General features: G+C 39.4%; 2 protein-coding genes and 1 non-coding gene across 3 annotated transcripts; 2 read left to right on the forward strand and 1 right to left on the reverse strand.

Moving 5' to 3' along the window:
• The first annotated feature begins 4,908 nt into the window (after positions 1-4,908).
• On the forward strand, positions 4,909-17,454 carry LOC131256626 (V-type proton ATPase catalytic subunit A). Its single transcript, XM_058257565.1, has 20 exons — positions 4,909-5,227; positions 6,083-6,209; positions 6,358-6,413; positions 6,499-6,555; positions 6,776-6,887; positions 7,022-7,059; positions 7,195-7,296; positions 7,829-7,885; positions 7,996-8,067; positions 8,192-8,293; positions 8,394-8,456; positions 8,542-8,674; positions 11,831-11,937; positions 12,961-13,155; positions 13,282-13,368; positions 13,659-13,763; positions 13,935-14,032; positions 14,133-14,211; positions 15,611-15,699; positions 17,056-17,454. The coding sequence occupies exons 1-20, from the start codon at positions 5,150-5,152 to the stop codon at positions 17,168-17,170; spliced, it is 1,872 nt and encodes a 623-aa protein (XP_058113548.1). The 5' UTR covers positions 4,909-5,149; the 3' UTR covers positions 17,171-17,454.
• A 2,927-nt stretch (positions 17,455-20,381) lies between these two features.
• On the reverse strand, positions 20,382-20,453 carry TRNAD-GUC (transfer RNA aspartic acid (anticodon GUC)). Its single transcript has one exon. It is a non-coding gene; the product is annotated as a tRNA-Asp (tRNA).
• Positions 20,454-21,917: 1,464 nt separating this feature from the next.
• LOC131256627 (ras-related protein RABC1-like) lies at positions 21,918-23,202 on the forward strand. Its single transcript, XM_058257566.1, has 3 exons — positions 21,918-21,938; positions 22,475-22,596; positions 22,793-23,202. Exons 2-3 carry the CDS (start codon positions 22,570-22,572, stop codon positions 23,018-23,020), a joined length of 255 nt encoding a protein of 84 aa, XP_058113549.1. The 5' UTR covers positions 21,918-21,938; positions 22,475-22,569; the 3' UTR covers positions 23,021-23,202.
• Positions 23,203-25,752: the final 2,550 nt, after the last annotated feature.

Consider the following 25,752-nt stretch of genomic DNA (forward strand, 5'->3'; position numbering starts at 1 on the left):
CGTCCTTCCATTTTTCCATTTCATTTCAGGGGCTGTTTGATTTTTAATTTCCCCTGGTAAATACACGGAATTACCTGTTTATTACTTACTACACCTGTTTGAAAGTCGCCAGGAACTACGTTTCGAAAATCGGTCCATACAAACGTTTTTCTTACTGATTTAAATATGTGGGCCCCATCATGATATATATGAGTTATCCACACCATCCATCCTTTTAAAAAATACAATTTAAGGCATGAGCCCAAAAATGAGGAAAATTAAATGCTCAAGTGGACCACACCTTAGGAAACAAGGATCATTAAAACGTCAATGGTTGAAAGTTGTTTCTCCCTAGGGCCCACAGTGATGTTTATTTGTCATCCAACCCGTTAATAAGGTCACACAGTGATGGATAAAGTGGAAAAATAAAAATAAAAATCAGTTTGATACAAAACTTCCAGGGCCAGCAAGAAGCTTTCAATGGTAGGAGTTCAATTCCCATTGTTTCCAGTAGCGTGTTCCACTTGATCTTTGGATCTGCCTCTTTTTTTGGCTCATGCCCTGAAATGAGTTGGCTAAAGGGATGGACGGTGTGGATAATACACGAACATCAAGGTAGGCTCCACAATTTTATTTTTTTTCCCCGGGTGCCGTGAGGAGTGCTATAAATGAAAGGTAGCGGCCAAATCACCTTGGAAATCTAACCGGCAACACAGAGGTAAATAATTATTACCCATTTACCTAGAATTACCCCTGTAATTAGGAAATCGGGTTGCGTACTGAGTTACTCATTACGCTTTTATCTTACTGAGTAAACTCAGTTGGGCCAACTGTGAATTTATGTGGTTTATCCACACCGTCCATCCATTTTTACTGATAATGTTAGGGGTTGATCCCAAAATTGAAGTAAATCCAAAGCTCAAGTGGACCATTACACGGGAAACAGTGTGGAATAATGATTTCCATCGTTGAAACCTTCCTAGGGTCTAAAATAATTTTTATTTGTCATCCAACCTGTTCATAAGATCACAAAGACATGGATGAAGAGAAACCACGAACATCAGCTTGATCCAAAACTTCTTTGGCCTCCAAAATTTTTTCAATGGTAGAGGTTCAATCAAACTGTTTCCTGTGGTGTGGTCCACTTGAGATTTTAATTTGCTTCATTTTTGGGATCAATCCTTAAAATTATCTGTTAACATGGATTAACGGAGTGGATAAAATAAATAAATAAAAGTGGACCCCACACAGTTTACTCAGTACGCTACGGGTACTGAGTTACTCAGTACGCAATCCGCTTCCTGTAATTAGGGAATAATACTAAAATCAGTCAGATCTAAGGCTCATGCAGTCAACGCTACGGGAAACGGAGGGAATTTGGTGACTACCGTTGAAAACTTCTCAGGCCTACAGAAAGCTTTGATCAAGTTAGATTTTTGTGTTTTCCTTTCATCCAGGTCTGTCAGACCTTACTAGATGGCTAATAACCTCACGGTGGGCATTAGGAAGGTTTTAACTGGAGTCCTTTCATTCCCACTATTTTTGTGTTGTGGTCGATTGGAATTTTGGATGTGCATACTTTTTGGGATCATGCTTTAGAATGATATGAAAAAGTTGATGGACGGTGTGGTGTGGATGTAACACATAAATCATGGTGGGCCCAAAATAGTGTCACACATTAAAAGTTGGGTTGTTTATTCTATAAACAATAAATTCTTTGTTCATCTATGGGTTACCCTGTAAACAATAAAATCTTTGTTCATCGATGGGGCAATATTGGATTTTAAAAAAATATTTGCAGAGCGCTTTGTGAATTCGCCATTAAGTTATACCTCCTTCATCGAAAAATTTCGGCATAAAATAATGGAGCACTTTCCTCATCTGGCATTAATAAACACCGCTAAACATCAATAGCTTTCCAGATTTCGTATTAAGTGAACATTTTCAGTGTTAACAAACATGCTCACTGAGTTAGAAAACCATGCTTGGAGTTAGTGTTGTACACAAGTTGAACCGAATCCAGCTTGGCACAGCTCGGCTAGTAGCTAACCTCAGTTCGAACTTGACTCAACTCAATCCTCGAGCCCATCTTGCTAGCTTGTCTCTGTTAGCAGCTCGGCAATTCAAACCGAGTTCGAGCCTATTCGACATTTTCTCAAATAGGTAAAATACATTTTCAAATTCTCACAAAATGTAAAACAATAACAATATTTCACAAGTATTTCATCAAACGCCAAGAGAACATTAAAATCAAACACTTGGCGCGAGCATCATTAAAATCAAATAGCCAACATATTCATTCCTTCCTCGCCAACACCTCGTTAAGTCATTTCATCAAACACTTGGCGAGCAACATTCATATCAAAATAACTGAGTTACCGAGCTCATTCAATCCGGGTGGGTTCGAGTTGAGGTTCGATTCGAGTCAAGTCGAATTCGGGCAAGGTTGGACTCGGCTCGAAATTTTTTTAAGCTCCAAAACCAATTCAACCCAGTCCAAATCCAATTTTGAGCCGAGGTGAGTTAAGCTTTTCCAAGTTGAATCGAGCGAGCTGACCGAGCTAACTCAACTCGTGTACAGCTCTGCTCGGAGTTGACATAGGCTGGAATGTGATGGTTCACATGCATGCATTCAGAGATTGAGTTGGTGTCATGATAACCGTCCAATTAGTAGGACCTACTGTGGATGTGTCATGGCGCATAAATCAGAAAAATTGAAAGATTCTAACCTTCCAATTCATAAGAATTTCTTTATTGAATCTGGTTCATCCACTCTTTTTCATTATTACCTTCCATTGGAAGATGCAGACTAGCCATTTTAGATTATTAGTTGGGCCCACGTGTATAATTCATTAGAGTGCATGGATACAATCGTGTGAAAGAGGTCGTTATGGTGCAGCTAACAGGCGCCGTACATGCGGTATAGTATAAAAATCTAGTCCGTCCATCTAAGTGGGCCTTATTACTACGAAGTACAAATAAAAGACTAAATCTATCTATCAATCATGTCCATCTTTCTTAATAACAAATACCGTTAATTTCTATGTGTTGTCAATGTCATTTGAAAAATCCCCGGATCATTCAACTGATTATTAACTGTCTGTGATTTGGTACTTTCTCTAAGCTTGACATGGTGTGACATGGAGATACTGACATGCTTTGTGTGGCTTTTTTATGGTAGCCTCTAATCCGGAAGTGGATTGGCTGGTGTACCTCACACCAACTATTGACGTCATCAAGTTTTGTGGGTCTGATTACGAGGTATATGTTATATCCAAACTGGCCATCCATTTGGCCAGTTCGTATTAAGACTCAGGATTAAAAATAAGACCGATCTAAATATTAAGTGGACCACACTGCAAAAAGTAGTAAGGAATTGAACGTCTACCAATGAAATCCTTTTTAGAGTCAAAGGAGTTGTGGATCAATATAAAATTTGTTTTTCTTCTTAATTCAGGTATTTGTGACCTTATGAAGAGATTGGATAGGAAATAAACATTATGGTGTGCCCTACGCATTGTTTATCGGTAAAAATTATTATCTCGTTGTTATTTTTGGTGTGATCCACATAAGCTTTGAATATGATTCATTTTTTGGATAATGCTCTAGAACGATCTCAAAAAATGGATGAACGGTGTGGATATAATATATACATCACTGTAGGGCCCATGTAACTTTTATCTCCTTTGAACCCTTCGTACAACTCGGAGCTCGACGAGCGTCAGCGCTCGTCTTCGCACGACACGTACCAACACCAGCTATATAGCTGGTACACGGAAGCGGATTGCGTACTGAGTAACTCACTACGGTAAGCGTACTGAGTAAACTCTGTGGGCCCCAGTGTCATTGATACATTATATCCACTCCGTCCATCTATTTTAACACATAATTTTAGGTTTATTCTAATAATGGATCATAATACAAATCTCAAATGGACCACATCACCTAAAACAGTGTGAATTGAACATCTGCCGTTGAAATATTCTTGGGGACAACAGAATTTTTAGATCAAGCAGATATTTGTTTTTTCCCTTCATCCAAGTCTTTCTGATATTATTAACAGGTTGGATGACAAATAAACATCAGTGGGGGCCTTAGAAAGTTTTCAACGGTTGAAATCAATACTTCCACTTTTTCCAGTGGTATGGTCCACTTGTGATTTTGTATATGCATCAATTTTCGTTTGAACCTATAAAATGATCTGGAAAAACGAATGGACGGCGTGGATAAACCACATGCATTCGTGGTGGGCCCAAATGAGTTTACTCAGTACGATAAGAGCGTACTGAGTAACTCAGTACGCAATCCGATTTCGTCGTACACCAGCTAATCAGACGCGGATTTCGAAGTTCCTGCGCAAGGATGCTGGGTGGGGCCCACTGCGATGTTTTTACGAAATCCACCCCGTCCGTCCGTTTTACGAGAACACTTTAGACGTGCTACCAAAAATGAGTTGTATCCAAAACTCACGTGGGCCATACGAGAGGAAACAGTGGGCATCCAGTGAGCACCGTTGAAGCATTCATATGGCCAAAACAGTTTTGTATCAGGCTATAATTTTGGTTTTTTCACTTCATCACATTGGGAATGACCTTTTAAACGGTTTGGATAGGACATAAACATCAAGGTGGAGCCCAGGAAAGTTTCAACGGTAGGATTCTTTCCCCCAATTTTCCCTCTCGTGTGACCCATTTGAGTGTTGTATCCACCTCATTTTTGTTATTTATTACTACAATGATCTCGCAAAAAGGATGGACGGAATGGATTTCTAACATACATTTCAGTGGCCCCACCAAGCATCCTTGCGCAGGAAATCCGCCTTCCAAAATCAGGCAGATGGAAAGCTCAGATACTGCACGCTTAACTCGTGTGACTTATTAGAAAGAGCATAGCTCCACGCGCGCGTGAATTAGCAAACCGCATAACTGAAATTCGCGTCTATGATCTGCACCATTTCCCTCTCTGTATCAGATCTTGGCTTTTCCCTTTTCTGAAAAGGCACTCCCCTTTCCATCTCCAAACCTCTAAAAATCTCTCTTCATTTTCATCAGATCCCTTTGCGTCTTTCTTCGATTTGACCTCTCCAGATATTCGAATTCTAGGATTCGGATCATCTTCTCCTCTTCCTCCGCATCCAATCTTTGCTTCTTTCATTCGATCTTGTTGAAAAATGCCGTCTGTATACGGGGATCGGCTCACGACGTTCGAGGATTCGGAAAAGGAGAGCGAGTTCGGATATGTCCGGAAGGTACTGTTCTCTCAGCTCTTTGGTGAAAATCTCACGTATTTCGGTTGAATCTGATTGAATCGAACGGTTCGGATGTTTTATTTTTGGATTTGAGCTGTTGATGAAGTTTTCTCTTTATCGAGATTTAAATGAGGTTTTCAGTGATTCCGAAATGATAGGGCAGTTGAATGTGGTATCTCGAATAAATTTCTCTCACTTTCCGCATACAAAAATGAATGGTTTGGATGAATTTCCTTTGATATGTGCTTTTTGGTGGATTTCAATCAGATCAATGGATTCTGCTGCTGATTAAGTAGGAAATGAGCTTTGCAGCGGTCTTTGATGATTCTGACTGAAATTTATTTTTTATTTAGTAATTATTCAAATAATGTTAGTTGGTTGTAGTATTTCAGTCGTAGATTTCTCAGGAATTTTGTGTAGTTTCAATGCATTTGTCGATGTGGTCAGTAAGTGCTTGAAGACATTTTTGGTTGGATTTGTCCACGAATTTATATTTGTTTAAAAGAATGATGAGATCCTTTGGTGTTTAATATCTATTATTCCTGTTTGATGTTGGTGTTTCTCTGATTTAACTTGATAATCACAATCTCTTTCTGCGCGATTTAAATTTGCAACAGTTGTATACTGGAATATCAAGTTGGTCTATGATTATAGAACAAGGAAAGGAAATTTGAACAAAATGTATTATAAGAATTGTAAGAGGTTGAGCCCTCTATTTCAATTGAATGAGTTACAATCATTCTGACATTGTACTCTTGAAGTCATGTGGGTTCTTCAAATGATGCTTTATTTAGGCTATTCACACAGAATCAAGCACGTTAGTTTATGGTCCTCACTTCACACGCAAACTTACAGGTATCAGGACCAGTCGTTGTGGCAAATGGAATGGGTGGTGCTGCTATGTATGAACTCGTCCGTGTTGGCCACGACAAACTTATTGGAGAAATTATTCGGCTGGAGGGAGATTCCGCTACAATTCAAGGTATTTGATTCTTGAAGTTGTTGCTGATGGCATCCATTTCTCTCCTTGCATTTCCTTTTCATGAGTTATTTCAACAGTTTTAGAGCTGTTTCTCAGTTCAGGAAGTAGGAATCCTTAACAAAATAAAATTGTTGCCTTCTGTATACAGTTTATGAAGAAACTGCTGGGCTGATGGTGAATGACCCTGTTCTACGAACACGAAAGGTATATATGATTGATTTTCTCAGCTCTTGTTAGAGGCAGACTTTATTAAGCATTTCATCTCACAACCTGAGGATTCTTGTTGCAGCCCCTCTCCGTGGAGCTAGGGCCAGGAATTTTGGGCAACATTTTTGATGGGATTCAGGTCTGCTTAAATGAATGTGTGAATTTCATTTTCTTGGATATCTTTGACATGGTTTCTATTGATTTTACTTTGTTGAGTGCGAGGTTCTCTCATATCTATTCTGATCATGAGGTTTTATGTATTTAAATTGGTTCTGCTTTGTCAAACACTGTCTGTCAGTGGCCTTCATGTCTGTTCTTGCATGAGTACCTAATGACCATTGCCTTTCTATTGGAACCAGAGGCCGCTGAAAACTATTGCTATAAGATCCGGTGATGTTTATATCCCTCGCGGTGTTTCTGTCCCTGCCCTTGACAAAGATATACTGTGGGAATTCCAGCCTAAAAAATTAGGTAATTCCTTTAAAACACTGGTAACTTTGATGGACCTTGACATACACTCTTAATCCTCGCTTTTATGTGAAATAATGAGAACGGTTGTTTCTGTCTAACTTCAAAATCATTGGTCTTTCTTTTAACTGTTGCAGGTGTTGGAGATCTTGTGACTGGTGGAGATTTATATGCTGTAAGTTTATTATCATTAGACTTCCTCTGTTGAAATTGTGAAGCTTCTATTTGAAAAGTATGGTGGCATTAAACCTCTGACTTTCCCTATACTTAATTGCATCTTTATACTTTTGTGGTTTGCTTTTCAATGCAGTCTGTTTTTGAGAACAGCTTAATTCAGCACCATGTTGCACTTCCTCCTGGTTCTATGGGAAAAGTAACCTACATTGCCCCCGCTGGTCAATACAGTCTAAAGGTTTGTCTATAAACCTTACCAGTTTTGCAACTGCAATAAACATTTGGAAATCCATCATCTTTACAGAAGTCACTGGATGTTTTACAAAACTTCCTGCCTTTTCTGGATCTTGTGAGTGGCATGGGAATTAAACTATTTGAGTTAAAGGTTTCAAAGAGACTTCGTAGTTTTTCTCCTTATATGATGTATGAGATGGTCACAAATTGCATGTTTCCTTTTCTTCAGAGGTGGTTGGAAGACAAATGTATATGAAGATACACAACCCTCTGAATGAAATTTATTAAGTTCTTTTTTACGCTTGGGAATAGACATATGTGTTGATTCTGATAGAAAATAAGTTAAACTTTAGCAACCCTTGATTCCGGTTCCATTTGCTATTAGAGGTGCTACATGGTTGGAATTATGACCTCATATACGTTACAACTGGCACTTTTTTTAAAATTGACGGTTCATTATTCATGTTTATCAATGAGAGTCTCTTGGAAGATTATTTTCCGTCACCTACCTACTATGTTTTGGCTGATATTTACAGGATACTGTGCTAGAGCTGGAGTTCCAAGGTGTTAAAAAGCAATTTACCATGCTTCAGGTTCTTTACTTGCTAATTCTGGCCACCATATCAATATTTGAACTGCATTGAGTAATAACTGGAAATAATGCGATTCTATTCTATATTGGTTTCTCTTCACTTTTCTGCAGACATGGCCTGTGCGTACCCCAAGGCCTGTTGTGTCCAAACTTGCCGCTGATACACCTCTCTTGACTGGGCAGGTAATACAACAACATAAATCTAATGTCTCATCCTCTATTATCTTTGCCTGCTGTATTCCCCTTATTTAATGTTTTAGCATATATATATTTTTATCCTAATGGTTTAGTTTTGTGCTGTCCACAGCGTGTTCTTGATGCCCTTTTCCCATCAGTACTTGGAGGAACCTGTGCTATACCTGGAGCATTTGGTTGTGGGAAAACAGTCATTAGTCAAGCTCTTTCAAAGGTACATTGTTCACTTTGAGCCTTCTTTGGAGGTCTGAATGTTGGAACCCTTTTCCCTGATTGGTGATGTTCCAACACGTATTATTTGTTTTTGTGTGTAGTACTCAAATTCTGATGCTGTGGTTTATGTTGGCTGTGGAGAAAGAGGAAATGAAATGGCAGAGGTATGTGGTCATATTTGTCCTTTAAGCCTTCTTAGTTATCTATTTTAGATTTTCTTGACATGTTAACTTTTGGTTATTTATCCAGGTTCTTATTGATTTCCCTCAATTGACAATGACATTACCTGATGGCCGTGAAGAATCCGTCATGAAGCGCACAACACTCGTGGCAAACACTTCTAACATGCCTGTGGCTGCTAGGGAAGCCTCTATATATACTGGTATATATTTAGATGATCTTGTGACGGCCTGACTTGTTGGAAATACTGAAAGCTTTTCCTGTGAATTATTATGATGGTTTACTCTTCTTGCTTGCAAAGACCTTTCTAAAGATAGTTGCGAACACAAGTTTTGAGAATTTTATATTGCCAAGCTTTGTGCTCTAAAACCAAGTTAGATTAACATAATGGCAACCAAGCTCATTTAGAAATCAATGTGGTTTTGTGCCGATACCATGAGGGTTTGCTGTTAGTACAAGTGCGAGGGTTCTTGATGTTCAGGTCCTGCTATTGTATGACAACTATTGACAAGCTAGAGGGCAGATATGAGCCGAAGATCAAAGCAATGGTATTACTTGCACAAAACACGTGTGGGTAGGCAATTTTCTCTTACTGGCAGTGAGACTACCCGTTTCCGCTGCCTGAGCCAAGCCTGGTCAGCTGCAATGGTAGAGGCTTGCTCTGGCAGACTTTAGTTGGCAGCACGCGGGCTCAACCAGACACCCTGATTGATGTAACCAAATAGGCTAACAAGAGAGCTAATACAAGCAGGTAGGCAAAGAATCAACAACTTCTCTCGCTTTGAGCTCTCTTGTTAGTTGACGCATAGTGAAGAATATTTTCTGTCACTGAATGAAGATTTCTATATTGGATGGGGCATGAGATGTTTGTGAGCTGCTCGGAGACAATTCTGTTGGACCAATAGGTTGTGCTACACATCATGGACTATGCTGACATAGACAAATTGGTAGCTAACACATCAGCATTTGGATCTAGCAGGAGCCATCAAGATAATGATAATATCTCCAACCATTCCTGAATCTGCTAAGGATGAGAATTTATGTGCTGATGCGGGTGATCTTATTAAGATCTCGAAGGATTTGTTGGGATTTACCTAATTTATTGTCTGAATCCCCTCGGGTGATGAGGCTCCTCTATGTTAGGCTGATTGGGATTGGGAAGAGGGTCCTTGGCATAGGGCCAGTCCACCCTTACTTGCTCCACTGGTTCAAACGTGACCCTTGAGTGAATCCCTTCTGGATTTTTGAACCTTATATGTAATCCACCTGGCAAAATCTAAGCATGCTTAGAGGGCTCTGAGTTTGTAGAACCAGTTGGACGGCAGCAAGGCTCCTCAGGAGATACAAGACTAGATGAGAGTGGGTCCCTGAGGATCTCTGAGATCAAATGCATGGTGACGGTTCAAGGTTCAGAACAGTTGACATCGGTATGGGTTCCCATAAAGGCAAAGAGCAATAATGAGAAAGACGGCTGGACCGACCTGATTAGACATTTGGACCCTGTCGAATGATGAACCTCGTCAGTTACCAAAACCTTGTCGAGTGATTAGAGATGCTGCCAAAATTGCCAAGTTCTGAACAAAAGCATCATCCATTTTGTGATTTTGGGTTCTGCTGCCTTAGATACATCAGGTTGATCGGGAAGAGGGCCCAATGTTCGAAGTATCAGTATTGCTACAAGTAATGCTGGCCGAGAATACAGAGAAACAATATTGATATCGCCAATAATCGGATATGCGAGGAAACATGGGGAAAATGGTGGAATCTTTCAGTAAAACTTCAAGAGATGCTAAAATACACATTCGAATATTTAGGAACCAAAAAATTGCAAAAAGAATGCATATATAATAAGTTTCCATTTAATGAGGGCCTAGAAGCATGTGTTGCTGTGATAAATCTGTCCAACCATCCCATCAAAATGCTATCCATCCAACCATTCATCCAACTTTCTATCCAAACATCCATTGATATTTCAGAATATTGACAATACATGATTTTTCACCGAGAAATTGTCGACAACTGGAAAAGAAACGAAAGACCATGGTCTTGATATTGCCCATGTTGCGATAACGATAATATTGTGATATTATCAACATTATCATCAACAATTTGAATATTGCATACAACCACGTGCCCATTAAAAAAAAATAAATTTGAAATGGATATTTTTTTTAATAAATAGATTTTTGGTGATATCGATACATTGTCGATATTATCGAAATATCACCAACACGCTAGTGATTCAAGCAATGCCTAGAATTTACACAATTGAAAATATTGGCGATATGTTGGTGATATCGATACATTGGCGATACAAGTGGCACTTTTTTTTTTCTTTTTCTTTTTTGTTATTGGTTAGCATGTTAGTACACGCACCCCACTGTTAGCCACACCCAACTTGGGAATCGATACCAAGACCTCAGTGTTGAAACAAGGCTATCTTCACTCAGTCTACAGTAAAAAATATTAGCAATACATTGGCAATATCGATATGTTGGCAATACTTAGAGATGCGTTGCCAATACGTGGAATTCTTTATAATGCCAATGTTATCAGTATCACTACCAGTGTTATTAGTATCGCCGAGTTAGAGATACGGATAATATCGGAGATATTTCAATAATGTCAGGAATACTCTGTAACTATGTGTTGGGCCTCAGTCGAGCCTATCTGTTGCTTAGGATGCAAACCTCCTCAGATGAATCCCCTCTAAACTATCACACACTTTGAACAAAATGGGCCTCAAACAACTACCGAGTTAGCATGTTGGCAAGCATTGCGTAGTTACTTCTCAGGATTGAAGTAATCAACACGGCTTAGATATGGGTTAAGAAACTGTGTAGACTTTGACTTTGATGTCACCAGAGAGATTAAGCTGTGTCAATAATGACTCCTCTGATGCAGGCACGAGTATGCCAACCCTTGGGCGCTCATAGGAAAGCAATGTACTGCTGTCTATATATCTTCAGGTTCTGCTTCCTTGGTACAATACTTTTAAGGAGGTTACCATGCATGTTGGCTGTGCTTATTGCTTCTTGATTCTTCCAGAACTTGGTATAGGAACTTGAAACAAATGATTCATTGAGTAGGAATTTGCCACGTGTTGTTGCCCATCTAATCTGAGGCAGGAGCTCAAGCTTTAGCTTCATTCCTCCGATCCATGTTTCCCATCCCTAGTGGAGTAGTGTGCGTGAATGACTGTGTTATGCTTTTCTAGCAGATGATGCTCAAGTGTTCCTGCATTTCAATTATTTTCTGAATTTCAATGCTGGGAATTCCTCCCTTTTGCTGTTATTGCTGTTTTGTCTCATCAAACATGATGCGCTTATGTTCTAATGATGCAAATATGGCATTTCAGGAATCACAATAGCTGAATACTTCCGAGATATGGGTTACAATGTTAGCATGATGGCTGATTCGACATCTCGTTGGGCAGAAGCATTGCGTGAAATATCTGGCCGTTTGGTAATTAAATATACTTTTCTCTCGTCTGCAACCCATCTTTCTTTTTCATTGTGATAAGATATCGTATTTCTTCTGACATCAGTGGTGCAATTGAAAGAAGTTTCATAACGTCATTCCCAATCATCATATTAGGTTCCCTTTAGTCATTGTCTACCTTCCTCTGCTAAAATGTTTTACCATTTGTGTCATGTATCTGTGAACAGTTTTGTGCAACTTCTATGTTTAGGGTAATGGCATAATGAAGTAGAAAACATCATGAAGATTTAGCAGAAAATATGTTGAAGATGTTTTGGTTGACAGACTCAATCCTGTAAATGGTGCATGTAGCAGAAATTATCATGAAATAACTTGCCACCTGATTCATTAGAGCTCAAAATATGTACCCCCAAAAGGTTCTGACTTTCACGGTCCTTTATGATCCAAATATTTAGGAAGTGATAAAGAGGGACAACTTTTAATTGATTATTCTGTCTCTCTCTCTTTAACTGTAATATCATGAAACAGGTTGCTGAATCAAAACATATATGGTCAGAAGAAATTTGATATGCACTTTACTGCAACTTCAATCTATATGTTTTTAATTAACGAAATTGTCTTTATCAGAAGAAAAATATACACGACAAGCTTTTTTGGTTATTATGTCCCAAGTAACAAATTATAAATGGATGCAGATATGATATGAGACTCCATAGCAGAAGCTGGCAGATTACAATGTTTGCCATTTGGTTGTTTTCTATGGCAAAGCCCTCTTCCATATCATGTTTGGCATGATGATCACCCCATTCACTTTCATAAATTCCATTCCAGCACATCATGTGACAATCCTTTTTTGATGAATCATGTTGTCCATATTTATTTGCTATTGATCTTAGATGTTGTTTTCTCTTCTTCCATTTTTTCCATGCATATCTGACTTGTCTTATGTCTGGATCCATTCTATTATGGAAAATATTTTCTCAGACAACAAAATGATCCCCTCTGCACTTATTGATAGTAATAATAATAATAATAAATCTTATTCAGGCCGAAATGCCAGCAGACAGTGGCTATCCAGCATACCTTGCAGCACGTTTAGCCTCTTTCTATGAACGGGCTGGTAAAGTGAAATGTCTAGGGGGCCCTGATCGTACCGGCAGTGTAACAATAGTTGGTGCTGTTTCTCCTCCTGGAGGAGATTTCTCTGATCCTGTAACGTCTGCAACCCTTGGCATTGTTCAGGTGATAATGATCTCCTTTTCTTTTTCTTTGTTCTCTTCAAAAGCCATTTTTCATGAAACATGATGTGCAGTCTGTTGATGCCTTCTTGTAATCAAATGTCAGCCTCCTTATTTACTCAATTTTCAGGTCTTTTGGGGTCTGGATAAGAAACTTGCTCAGAGGAAGCATTTTCCGTCCGTGAATTGGCTCATATCTTATTCAAAATACTCAAAGGTTTGTGTAAAGTTTCCAGCTTATGCGTGCTAGATGCTACTGTTCGATTTTTAAGGGTCTAGACATGGAAATTAGGCCTTTTTTAGTAAATGCCTAAAAATGGATTCATCTCATAATGAGTTCAGCTCATTTTTGCTAACAGTGATTATATATTGGAGTTCAAGATCTCTAATACATAATGTCTACTAAAATGAGATGAACTCATTTTTTAGCATCTACCAAACAGGGCCTTTCATATAATGTCTACTACCCCTCTGTGTACCACTCACATACCATTTCTTGCACTGCAGGCCTTAGAGTCCTTCTATGAGCAATTCGATGCAGATTTTATTGACATCAGGACGAAAGCTCGCGAGGTGTTGCAGAGAGAAGACGACCTGAACGAAATTGTCCAGGTATACATTCCTTCTTGCTTCAAAATTGACTTTATTATGACTTACATGTTCTGGTTTCAGTTTTGATATTGTTATTCCATGTGATTCTTAAACTGCTTTTATCAGCGTCCTGGTGAATACTGAGAGTTGAGAATAGTGAAGGATATGTGACCATTTGACTTGATATTGTAGCTTGTTGGTAAAGATGCTTTAGCTGAAAGTGACAAGATTGTCCTCGAGACAGCGAAGCTTCTGAGGGAGGATTATCTTGCTCAGAATGCATTTACTCCGTGAGTCCTAATCACCATGTTTCCATATGTTGATTGGTTCTGCGCTTGTTATATTTTTCGTTTTATGTGCTGCTCATAATTATTGTGTGGTTGGGGACAGATACGACAAGTTCTGTCCATTCTACAAGTCTGTTTGGATGATGCGGAACATTATCCATTTTTACACTTTGGCGAATCAGGTATAACCATCTCGTCCCATTATTTGTCTAATAATTTTCAGGTTGATCAAAAGGCAGGGTGAGGAGGGATTGTAGATAAGGGCTGTCAATGAGCAGGGCCCAAAATCTAATTTTTAAACAGTGCCAACCCGACAGGCCTGACCTGTGAATTTCAAAATTCAGGTCCAAATCAAATCCAGGAGTGCTCCTTGCCACCCCTAGTTGTAGAGGGAGACCAATATAGACATGAATAGTGACTTCTAGTTCCAAAATTTCATCAGGGTGGCTTTGAGCTTCAAAAATTTCTATGACTAGGGTTTCATTTATGCTGTTTGAAGCATTCAATAGTGCTAAAATTGTGGGGCTCTGGCTTGGCAATCCATGGATTTATTTAATTTCTCGAGAACTGGTGTGAAGCAGATACTGGTGGCTATAAGAATTGTTCAAAAAGGGAAAATTAAAGCATTGCTAGGAAAAATTCTGCAGAGTTGACGACTGTTTTGCTGACGTTTGTGATTCACCAGTTTTCTCAGCCTTTCATTAGCTAGGCCTCTCTCTCTCTCTCTCTCTCTCTCTCTCTCTCTCTCTCTCTCTCTCTCAGTTCAAGCTTACTTTACTGTTCATCTCTATCCTTATCCCCTTCCTTGTTCTCTCTCTCTCTCTCTCTCAGTTCAAGCTTTACTGTTCACCTCTATCCTTATCCCCTTCCTTGTTCTTCTCTGCTTCTTTCCAAGCTCATCCTGTTCCCCATTTTGAAGACCATGGTCCAAAATATCATTTGGGGGCTGTTTGGACACACTTCCTCAAAAGGGGGTTTCTATAAAGGGCAGTTGCAGGCTTGCCTTTTCAATTGAGTGAGCGTTTAAGTGCCTATTTGACCAGCAGAAGATGACAGGAGTTTGCAAAGTGCATCCAAACGCACAACATCAACTGCCATTTGGATCAAAACAGCATTTGCACTGCAAATGCCCTTTTGGAGGGTGTGTCCAAACATGCCCTTGAACATGTTGTATCGTTTATGAATTTATCAGGTTACATTCCTGATACAAGATGATACCTTGTATTGCAATGAGTGCCATTAAAATTATCTTGGGAAGAATATATTAATGGTACACTGCAGCACTGTGTTTGTATTGGAAGGTATCAATGATAGGATCCATAATAAAAACTGACACAAACAGTATTTTTTCATAAGAACATTTGAATTGTATCACTGGATGAACTTATCATGATAAATTCCTGGTACGATCTGATGCATTCCAATATTTTTTTAACCTTGTTTAAGACTCAGACCCAGCCTATTTATTTGAAGTGAAGTATTTCACTCTGCAGATTTTTGTGTTCAAGCTGCTAAAAATTTTAAATTCTAGATATGATTCTGTAATTTTATTTGAAATCTTCCATATTCCACCATTTTCAGACGGTGGAGCGAGGAGCAGGTTCAGATGGCCAGAAGATCACATACAATGTTATCAAGCATCGGCTGGGCGACCTTTTCTACCGTCTAGTGTAAGTAAACCATGACTTTGTGCATTTATCCACGACAGCTACCCTTTCTCTTTTTTGGTATTGCAAAAATGCATCCACCTCCTCCTTTTAGTCTTAATCTTAGCTATGTTTTGGATGCCAAAATCTTCAGTATGAAGAATCCTGCATGGTTGAACATGTATCCCTCGTTTTCAAAATTGATGTTCCTGAAATTGGCGGACATTGATTTCTAGGTCTGTATTTGTGATTTCAAGCATAAGGACTTTGAATTTGTCAGTACTATTATACTAAAGTTGAGGGTTCCCAATCTGGATGTTGTCTACCAACCACATGGGTCATTGAGGCATAACATCTTTCACAATGTTATTCATATATAGTTTTTAAACAGGTTTATGACACGTCTTATTATGGCATCCTTGTTGTGCTGAGGCATTATACTGTGTTTGGCAGAAACTTTCTACTGTACCATTCACATTTCAGTTTGTAAGAGTAGGGCCTATGGTTCACATTCAACCGGACAGAGAGAAGATTTTTGTACAATGCTTGTGCAGTGGCCCACTTGGGTTTCAGTTTGTATAACAACAGCTACCATTCAGCCAAAATAAGGGCCCATTTGGACATGCCTCAAAAGGTATGTTTGACACCAAAACCACGTCTTAACCCAAACCTCAGTTTGTGTGTTTGGATGCACTTTCACAAACCGTCGTCCCATCCCCTGCACTTAATGAAATCAGCACTAAGAAGCCCACTAGTAAAAGAGCAATTGGATTGGTTGCTGTGAGTCGACAGACAAAATTGGCCGAAACCCCTTTTGTGGGAAACCCTCTTCTGCGGGAGTTGCAACCAAATGGGCCCGAGAAGGCCAAATATTTTATTGCTTGGGAGATTTTAGTGCATGGACCATCCATGGTGGGGCATGTAACATCTGCAATTCTGGTCCTGGACCATTAACCCACTTATACAACTGAAACCCCAATGGTACAGAACAAACTTTAGACCTGAGCATCGGATAGTGTGGTTCCACTTTTCTACTTATTCAACCATCTGTGTCAACCAATCACAGGGTGTGTGGGAACCTTTTCTCCCACACCAATTAAAAAGAGTTTTGATTTAGCTTCCGTTATTTTGCTGTTTTAATTTCAAAATTCAATGGAAATACCATCTAAAATGAAATTTAAAAAGATCACCTCAGCCACTGGAAGTCAAAATTCGTGCGTTAACTACCTCTTTAGTTTCTTCAACAGTCACACATAGTTTCAGCCATTTGGTGGTCATTAGCAGTAGCTGTTCTAGTTGAATTTTCTTTGACAAAGAATGAAGTCTACACAGCAGAAGGTTTTATCTTAATCCAAATCTGTCAATTCCATGAAATTGCAGGTCCCAGAAATTTGAAGATCCTGCAGAAGGGGAGTCTGCTCTGGTGGCGAAGTTCAGTAAATTATATGAAGATCTCAATGTCGGTTTCCGCAACCTTGAGGATGAAATCCGGTGATTTCTTTCTGGGCCTTGGATAGAACTGCAGGTAATTTGCGCATCGGTATCCACATTCATGCCAGCAACAGTCGAGGTTTCATGTGTTTTTTTTTTTTTTTCCCGAGGGTTGGTGAACATTGCTGTGTTGGCTGGTCTCCTGTTTGGCTGCCTTTTGCTTTCCCCTTTTTATTTTCTCAGTTTTTGTCTTGATTTTATCCTCTTTTCCTAATTAAGAAACCAAAGTTGTTTGTTGTGTTTCTAATTAATTTTAATAAGATGGGAATGAGTTGATTTTTCTTTTAATGAGGGAAGGATCTGCTGCCATCTATGCAATTTAAGATCGTTACTCGTTACCATGTGTTTCATGTCGGTGCCTGCAGTACAAGTGTACGAGATCCAGATCTTATTAGGGCCCCACCATGGATGGGGTGAACACCCAAGATTACTCTAATTGGATGATTGTATCTACTTATCAAGGACTCTTGAGGATTATAAACAGGTCGGTCGGTCACAAATGTAGTTTCAAAGACTCAATCAGATCCTGGTCTGGGTTTGAATAAGGCCTGGACCCAAGGAACTGAACCTGGTTAGCCCAGGTAGCGTTGATTGCCCTATAAATGGGTGCGGTTAGGAAAGAGTCCAACCAACGGTCGACATTCAGTTAAGTTTTTCTTTCAAAAGCTGACCTATCCAACATTTCGAGTATGGTACTTGAACAGTCCAGATCTTGGAATAGTGTGCGAACCAGATATCTTCAGGCAAAGATGGGCACTGTCATGATTTGTGAGTGTCATGGAGAGTTGCATGAAGGGTGTACAATAACATCCCCACTGTAGTGATGGTGAGATGCTCCATGTGGCTCAAATGGCAAGGTTATAGGACTACATGGTGGTGTACCCTTGTGATGGATGGCTTGGGTATTGCACCTATCCACCCCACTGCCATATATCGTGGCCTGTTTATATGCTGACTTGTACGCCAATGTGGGCTTAACAAAGCTTTATAAAAGAGTTCCACCTGATCCCAACTGTAACTTGAGCTGGTCGCTTATTTAATTTCTCAAATGACTTTCACCTAATTTTAATTCTAGATGTAGATAATATCCCATCCAACAATGATGCCGCAAATGAAAAGTGCCATGTGTGTGTCAAATGTGAGATCTATGGTTGAAAAGGCATAAACATCATTTGAAAATTTACTTTTCACTATGAGTTTCATGTCTAATGACGCAATGATTTTTCATTGGCAACACGTAATTGGTGGATGAGTTGCATGCAGTGCCGCAACAGTAAAACAACAATGTCTGAGTTGCATGCAGTGCCACAACAGTAATACAACAATGTCTGTTGTGATTTCAGCACTTGTGACATCGTTGTTTGTCACTAGTAAACTAACCATGCATTCATTACACTTATGACACCATTGTTTGTCATATGAGATTCCCAGTAATGCAGACAATGTCTTCTATGATTTCAGGTTTTCGTTTATCCCATGAGATTTCAGATAATGCTGATAACATCTCTTGCGATTCATTGTTATGTCACCTGAGATTTGGATAATGCCCATGACATCTTGTTATATTAGTTGATATTAGTTTTTGTATATCACCTGAGATTCCACAATGTGAGATATCCATGCTGTCCGTCCACCAATGACATGTTCCACTACATGCAACTCATCCACCAATGACATGTTGAGATATCGACACCATCCATCCCAAAAATAAAGCAAATCAATTGTTAGTTTTTGTGTGCCACTCTTTCTTATGGAATGGTCCACCAGATAATTGATCTGCTTCATTTTTTGGAATAATACCCTAAAATGATCTGAAAAAACAGATGGATGGCATAGATACATGATACATACATCAAGGTGGGCCGCACTGTCTTGGGTGAGGCCGGGATCTCGCCTAATCCACTCTCTGATGGATCATGCTTACAGAATACATGCATAGTACGTTCATGGCAACCTAAGCTATTTTAACTGTAGGCCTCACTATGGAATATGGATATAGCTTATGCCATCGCCCAAAAGTTACATGGATTGGGTGATTTTAGTAATCTGATAGGTGGCTATTAAGTATTTCTTGAAAAGGAAGCTATGGTTGTCCATCAATCTTAAGTGAATGGTATTAGCAAATATCTAGATTTTTAACTAGTGAAAGAGGTAGATGCATGGTTGTGAGACTGGGGGAAGAGCCCCATGCGACTTACTTGACTAAGTCGACTCATACTCGGCTCGACCTGATTGACACCACAAAACTAGCATTTCAAATATTCAGGTGGGCCACCACACTGGCACAATAGGCAACGTGATTTTCACTTGTTTATGTTAAATCTCACCGTTCCTATGGTATGGCCCACCTAAGTTTTTGGCAAGCTTTAGAAAAGGATGAATGGAGTGAATGTCACATGGACACTGCAGTGGGCCCCACCAAAGTTGCCCCATACAGAAGGACAGGAAACAGTGGGATCTGACTTTAAGGCAAACCTTTGAAAACGTTGTCGTCCACTCTTACTTACGTGGTGGCCCACCATAACGTTGGATCTACTTACTTTTCTGATTCCCCACTGTTTCATTTGCTCACAAATCAAATGAAGGGTGTGGATGTCAAAAAGGCTATCATGGATGGGAATTTCAAACGATCACAATATCAACCCTTTGGTAGATCTAGACCGTTGATCAATCAAGTCCACCTTATAGAACTCTTACATGAAGTGGCCTTGAGTGATAGGGACTTGTAGCAGCATTGAGCGTCAGCAAGACCAAGGCAGATATCTCAGCTTGCTGAGATAGAATATGTGGGAACAATAGCCGTTGAATCTATGTCCTATCCCCTGATCCAAACCGTCGATCTGATGTAATACTACATAAGATAAGATGGGATATTCAAGGTCGGCGGATCATAAGCTTTCCATCAACGCCGTCAAGGGAGTCGCTTGCAAACAATGATCATTCATCCACATTGGATAAATGGTCAACTACCAATCGAGTGGATGATTTCTCTTCAATTTGTGGGCCTGGATGGTGGGGCCACTCACCAGGAAGGAGATCCAGTGGATGGGAGTATGCATCAATGCAGATGTCCCTTGGGGGTACGTTTAGATTTTTAGAAATAGAAGAAAAAAAATGCTAGGATGGTACATCAAACGGATTCAATCAGGCGGTGAGAAATCAGTGGCCATTTCATTCCAACGGTTATGGATTCAATCAGGAAAACAAAAAAAAAACGCCGTTGCCGGGGATCGAACCCGGGTCACCCGCGTGACAGGCGGGAATACTCACCACTATACTACAACGACTTTGTTGTTTGATGTTTTCTGTATGTCGTATATAGAGGATATACTTAGCGGGTCTTGCATCCAAGCAGATTTCTGTGGGGCCCACCGTGATGTATGGGTTTTATCCGGTCCGCCAGTTCGTTTTCTATATAATTTTATATTATGAGATCAACAAATTAGGCAGAGGAAAAGGTCAAGTGGATCACACCAAAGGAAGCATCAGTGTAGGGACAACCACCCCCCAAAACCTTCATAGGCGCCACCGTGATTTTTATTTTCCATCCAACCTGTTCATAAGGTCATATGGACCTAGATGAAGGGAAAACACAAATATCATCTTGATCCAAAATTTCTGTGGCTCCCAAGAAGTTTTTTAATGGTGGGCGTTAAATCCCCACTGAGTGGTCCACTTGAGCCTTGGATATGGCTCATTTTTGGTTTTATCCTCTAAAATTATCTGGTAAAACAGATGGACGGTGTGGATAAATCCCATATAACACAGGGGGGCCCACAGATCCCTTCCTAGATGGATTATTGTCAATACGGAATAATGAAAATGAAATAATGATAATAGTGATAATTACATCAATATAAAATAATGAGAATAAAATCAATAATGAGCATTCAGCTATCATTCCTTCCCTCCCTGTATACCGAGGTTAGGCGAGCTACCCGTAACAGCCCATAACTGCCATCCTTTGCACAAAACAATACATATACTTCCTTGAAGAACTAGATGAACAAAAAGAATCTACCTTATAGTTTGGATCTGCTGCTCCCAACTCAATCTCTCGATGAAACCCCTCACTGGGCTGGGACAGGATGCAGTCCGCTTCCAGTAAACCCACAATCCTGTCATTCCAACCGTTGATATATCGGTAACAGATGTGAATGCCACGTGATCCCAAACAAATCCTAGATTGAGATTGTCCTACTAAGATATCTTGGATGCAGAGTTTGTGGATGATGGGACACATCAGACTGGTTACGAAATCATGGATTGGATTGGGTGGGTCCTCTCCTTGCTAGTAGTGGTAAATGCCGGTCACATTAATTCCTCTTCCTCCACGCAACCAGATCAAACACATTCATGCCAAAGGCCTATCCACAGGACGCGGATTGGCTAGTCCCCCCACCAGTAGCTCCTGGGCTGGTGCTCGTAGCTGGCGCTTTACCATTGGTGTGTTAGAGTAGGTCCCATCACGGCTATCAAGGTAAGTGAAATGACCATTACAAACGGCGTTAGGCCCGTTTCACCCAAGTACTTGCTCGAGACAAGAGAGCATTCGAATTCTCTCCCGCCTCTCCCTCTCTCGAGTCCAACAAAAACCCATTTCTCTCCCGCTCTCTCTCTCTCTCCCTCTCTCAAATCCAACAGAAACCGCCTATGTCTCTGTTGCATCTCACGGCGTGCTAACCCCGACGCATGAACCGGACCGCGAATCCAAAGCCTCTCACCATAGGAGCCCTCCATTGTCCGAGAGATACCCAAACACTCCACATCAGGTCTGTTTGATTCTCTCTCTCTCTCTCTCTCTCTCTCAATCTTATTTGCAACAGCATGGGGATTTGGAGATTTATCATTTTCGAATGTGGATTTGGTCATTTTTCAGCTTTGTATTTCGATTTTTAGGATTTGGGGATTTTTCAACTTCGGAGGTAGATTTTAGAATTTAGGGATTTTCCAACCTGAATGTGGAAATTAATTTGGGGAATTTAGCATCTTCTTTGGGATGCCTAATCTAGACTTGGTAAGGAGCAAGGAGTCTGCAAGCACTAGGGATGCATGGTTCGACTTCACATTCATATTCGACGAATAATGGAGGGCTCTGCCGAACATAGATTACAATCTGTTTAGAGTCCAAATTCGTTGTTAGACTTGAATATGTTTGAAAAGTAGCCCACCCTTTTGGTGACGAAAAGCCAACTTTTCAAAGTTTTCTTATTGGTGCAGTTCCATGAGCAGAAGATCTACTGAGAATGTCTTGAAAGCCGAAAATCTACTCAGCCGGATAATCTTAAAGTTTTTGCAATGTTTCCAGTTTATGATGTAGCAAGACGAGACACATTTACAAATCTTGCGGATATAAGGGCTAAGGAAATCGATCTCTACTCAACTAATCAAGATTGCATCAAGATGCTTGTTGGAAACAAAGTTGATAAGGTAATTCCTACAAAGGTTTACAACAACTATACCTCCATTCTCAGAGGACTTTTCAATACAGGGTGGCCTCAGAACTTCTATGCTGTAAATGTGGTTTAAGTGCACTTCCAATCACGGCCTTATTCTTTTGAATTATATATCGTAAGATTTCCACAGTTTAAATACAAGATATGCATCTTGATGTTTAATTTTGCAGGAAAGTGGAAGGGTTGCCATGAAGAAAGAGGGAATTGATTTTGCTCGGGAGTATGGATGTCTTTTCCTTGAATGTAGTGCAAAAACTCGAATTAATGTACAGCAGTGTTTTGAAGAGCTTGTTTTAAAGGTGCACACTCTGTCAACGTTTATTTTTATTTTATTTCAGGATGATCATGTGGACATGGAAAAAGTTGTCCTTGGCATTTGTGATGGAAGAGTGGTCTGACAGATCGATTTCCGTCAGAAAAACCGCATAAAACAGATAGCCCACTTGTTTCAACTCATAGTAGAAACCGAGTAGAAATGAGTGGAGTCTGTTATTTCAGGCCGTTCAGCAGGAAATAGAGAGCCTAGTACTTGGCTTGTCATTACTGCAGCATATATATTAGTTTTTATTTATTCAATCAATCAATCATGTTCTTCTTTCTTGCAGCGAATTTTGGGTTAGACTGATTTTTAAGATCCAGGTGAAAATATGGTGACACATCTAATGGATGAGTGGACTGGATGAAAATTCTCCACCATGCAGCTATATGCTTAACTATGTTTGTTAGTTCCTTACTTAAATTCTCGAATGTACGTGTGGAAGCTGCTTTAGTGGTGGATTCTTTTTTTTTTCTTGTTTGATATACATGATGGAAATATATTGGTAGGATCATTCAATCAGTCCTACCAAAAAAAAAAAAAAAGTGTGATTTTGCACTGTGGGAATGAAAAGTTGGTAGTCCACTTCAGTTGATTTGTATGTCCAGAGGTTTCTAAAAGCTAGCATGGCATAGGCAGCTTCCCTACCCCTCTTGCATAAAAGATCCATCATCATAGTATGTAGAATGTACATGCCTGCTTGCATAATGCTACCACCAGTATGATTTTCTTGAACTGTAAACTCCAGGATGCAGGAAATTGTCTACTCCAAAGGGAGAATTTTCATCTTCGCTCCCTGTCCAAGGCTCCTGTTGGCAAAAAGAAATTTGATTTGTTTTGTATACTTCCTTATCCAATCATTTTCATGATGGATTTTATTTTTTAAATTCCAGCACTTTTTGGAAGTATCTTTTCATGCAGTGTGATTGTTTTTTTTTTTTTTTCCTTCTTGTTTGATAGATGATGAAATTAGGGGGCACATTCAATTGGTTTTTTGCAGGAATTGCAATTAGATTCTTCTCAGCATGTTCGCGCTGCTTCCTCCTAGGCTATTCTGAATCAACCAACAATCAGAGTTGTAGCTATAATAGCTGAAGGTTGTAAAGAAGCCTCCACCTACTCTAATGGAGAACACATAATCAAAAGTGAAAAATAAGCAAGAGGAGCCCAAAGCCAGTGAGATGAAAGCGGCTGGGGTTGGACTAAAAGTTAGTTGAAAATTTGGTCAAAATGCAATTCTATAGGCCAATCTTTCTACACAAGAGAGCAGTAATGGTATGGCCTTTCTGATGATTTTATAGGCTAGAACATTGGTTTGCTATGTTCCACTGTGGATGGACTCTGACATGCTCCAAAAATCTACTCAGCTGGATAATCTTAAAGTTTTCATTCAGGAGAATCTTGACCAGAAGGTTTCACATGTAAACTCCTAGAAGCCAAATCCTGTTTTTTAGTATCTAAAACTTCCCTGCCATTATTTCAAATCACAGGTGATGGACCACAATTTGTGGGCTCAATGTTTGTAATCTAGATGTAAAATACCTCTGTTATGAGTGGTCTAGATGTTGCACAAGTTGATATTGGTTTGTGTACTGCAAATTGCCTCTTCAATCTCTCCTCATGCCAGTCAACCTAGCATTTCTCATCGATATTTTCAGAAATTGACCTTTTTTTTGGAGGTTTTTTATTTATTTATTTATTTTTTTATTTTTTTACAATTTAAGGAATTGCAGTGAGTTGTGAAAAACCATGGTGGATCTGTTCTTATTTGATGCTTGTTCTGGTCTTTTGGACATGCATGTATTGAATTTTTGTAACAAAAACATGATCTTTGCACTAACAATAACATGCTTTATAACTTGACTCTGGAACAAACTCTTTGGGAACAAAATTATAGAACAAAAACTATTTGGCTCAACATTATAAATCCTACTCGGCCAGAAAAATCGAAACAAGGGAGCTTTACAAATCATTTTCCACCAGAAAGATTCGAAAAGAGAATCTCACTTCAGTGGTGAGATGACATGGCAAGATTTGATTGATAGGGTCGCATGCTTATAGATACCCAACAGTGTAAGGTCCACCGATCAAATCTTTCCACATCATCTCACCACCCAATTTAGGTATTACCTCAGAAAATATCTAATCCGTGACTACATGTATGAGACCATAGATGATGAAATTAGTTGAATGCCACACAACATGGATACCATTTGATATTGAATTTGGACCGTCAATAAATTTTTCATTACTGCTCATTTATTTTGTCCTTGTGTGGCCCAACATGTCTTTTTTGAAAATTTGTTTGTGGGAACGCTGTTTGGAGCATTAATTCAATTTTGAGTTTGTTGTTTATTTCATGCAGGAACCTGCATCAGAGATATAGGACAAGATTTTATTTATGTTTAATAATATTTCAGCTTCAAATATGGATGTGAAAGCAAAAGAATTTACTAATGTCCTGAAAGAGCAGTACTATCCATGGTTTGCTCAGTATATGGTGATGAAAAGGTGAGAAAAATCTTATTAATAACCTTTTAGTTTCATCAGCTGATTTTTACTTTACTGGGACATTATATTTGACAGAGCAAGCATTGAGCCAAATTTTCATGAGTTGTACTAGAAGTTCTTAGAGAAAGTTAATTCAAGAATGTTGAATAAGGAAATTGTCAAAGCTACTTATGAGAATTGCAAGGTGCCTTAGCAAAACTTTTTTGTTACCCTTGGTTGTCATTGTCACCATACACCTTTTCCAATCTCCCATAGACATGGACGAATGAGGTCCAGCCAGAGCTTCTACAAGGGATCTTCAAG

The sequence above is a fragment of the Magnolia sinica genome, chromosome 9, assembly GCF_029962835.1.
Source record: "Magnolia sinica isolate HGM2019 chromosome 9, MsV1, whole genome shotgun sequence".
In the NCBI taxonomy this organism is placed as follows: domain Eukaryota; kingdom Viridiplantae; phylum Streptophyta; class Magnoliopsida; order Magnoliales; family Magnoliaceae; genus Magnolia; species Magnolia sinica.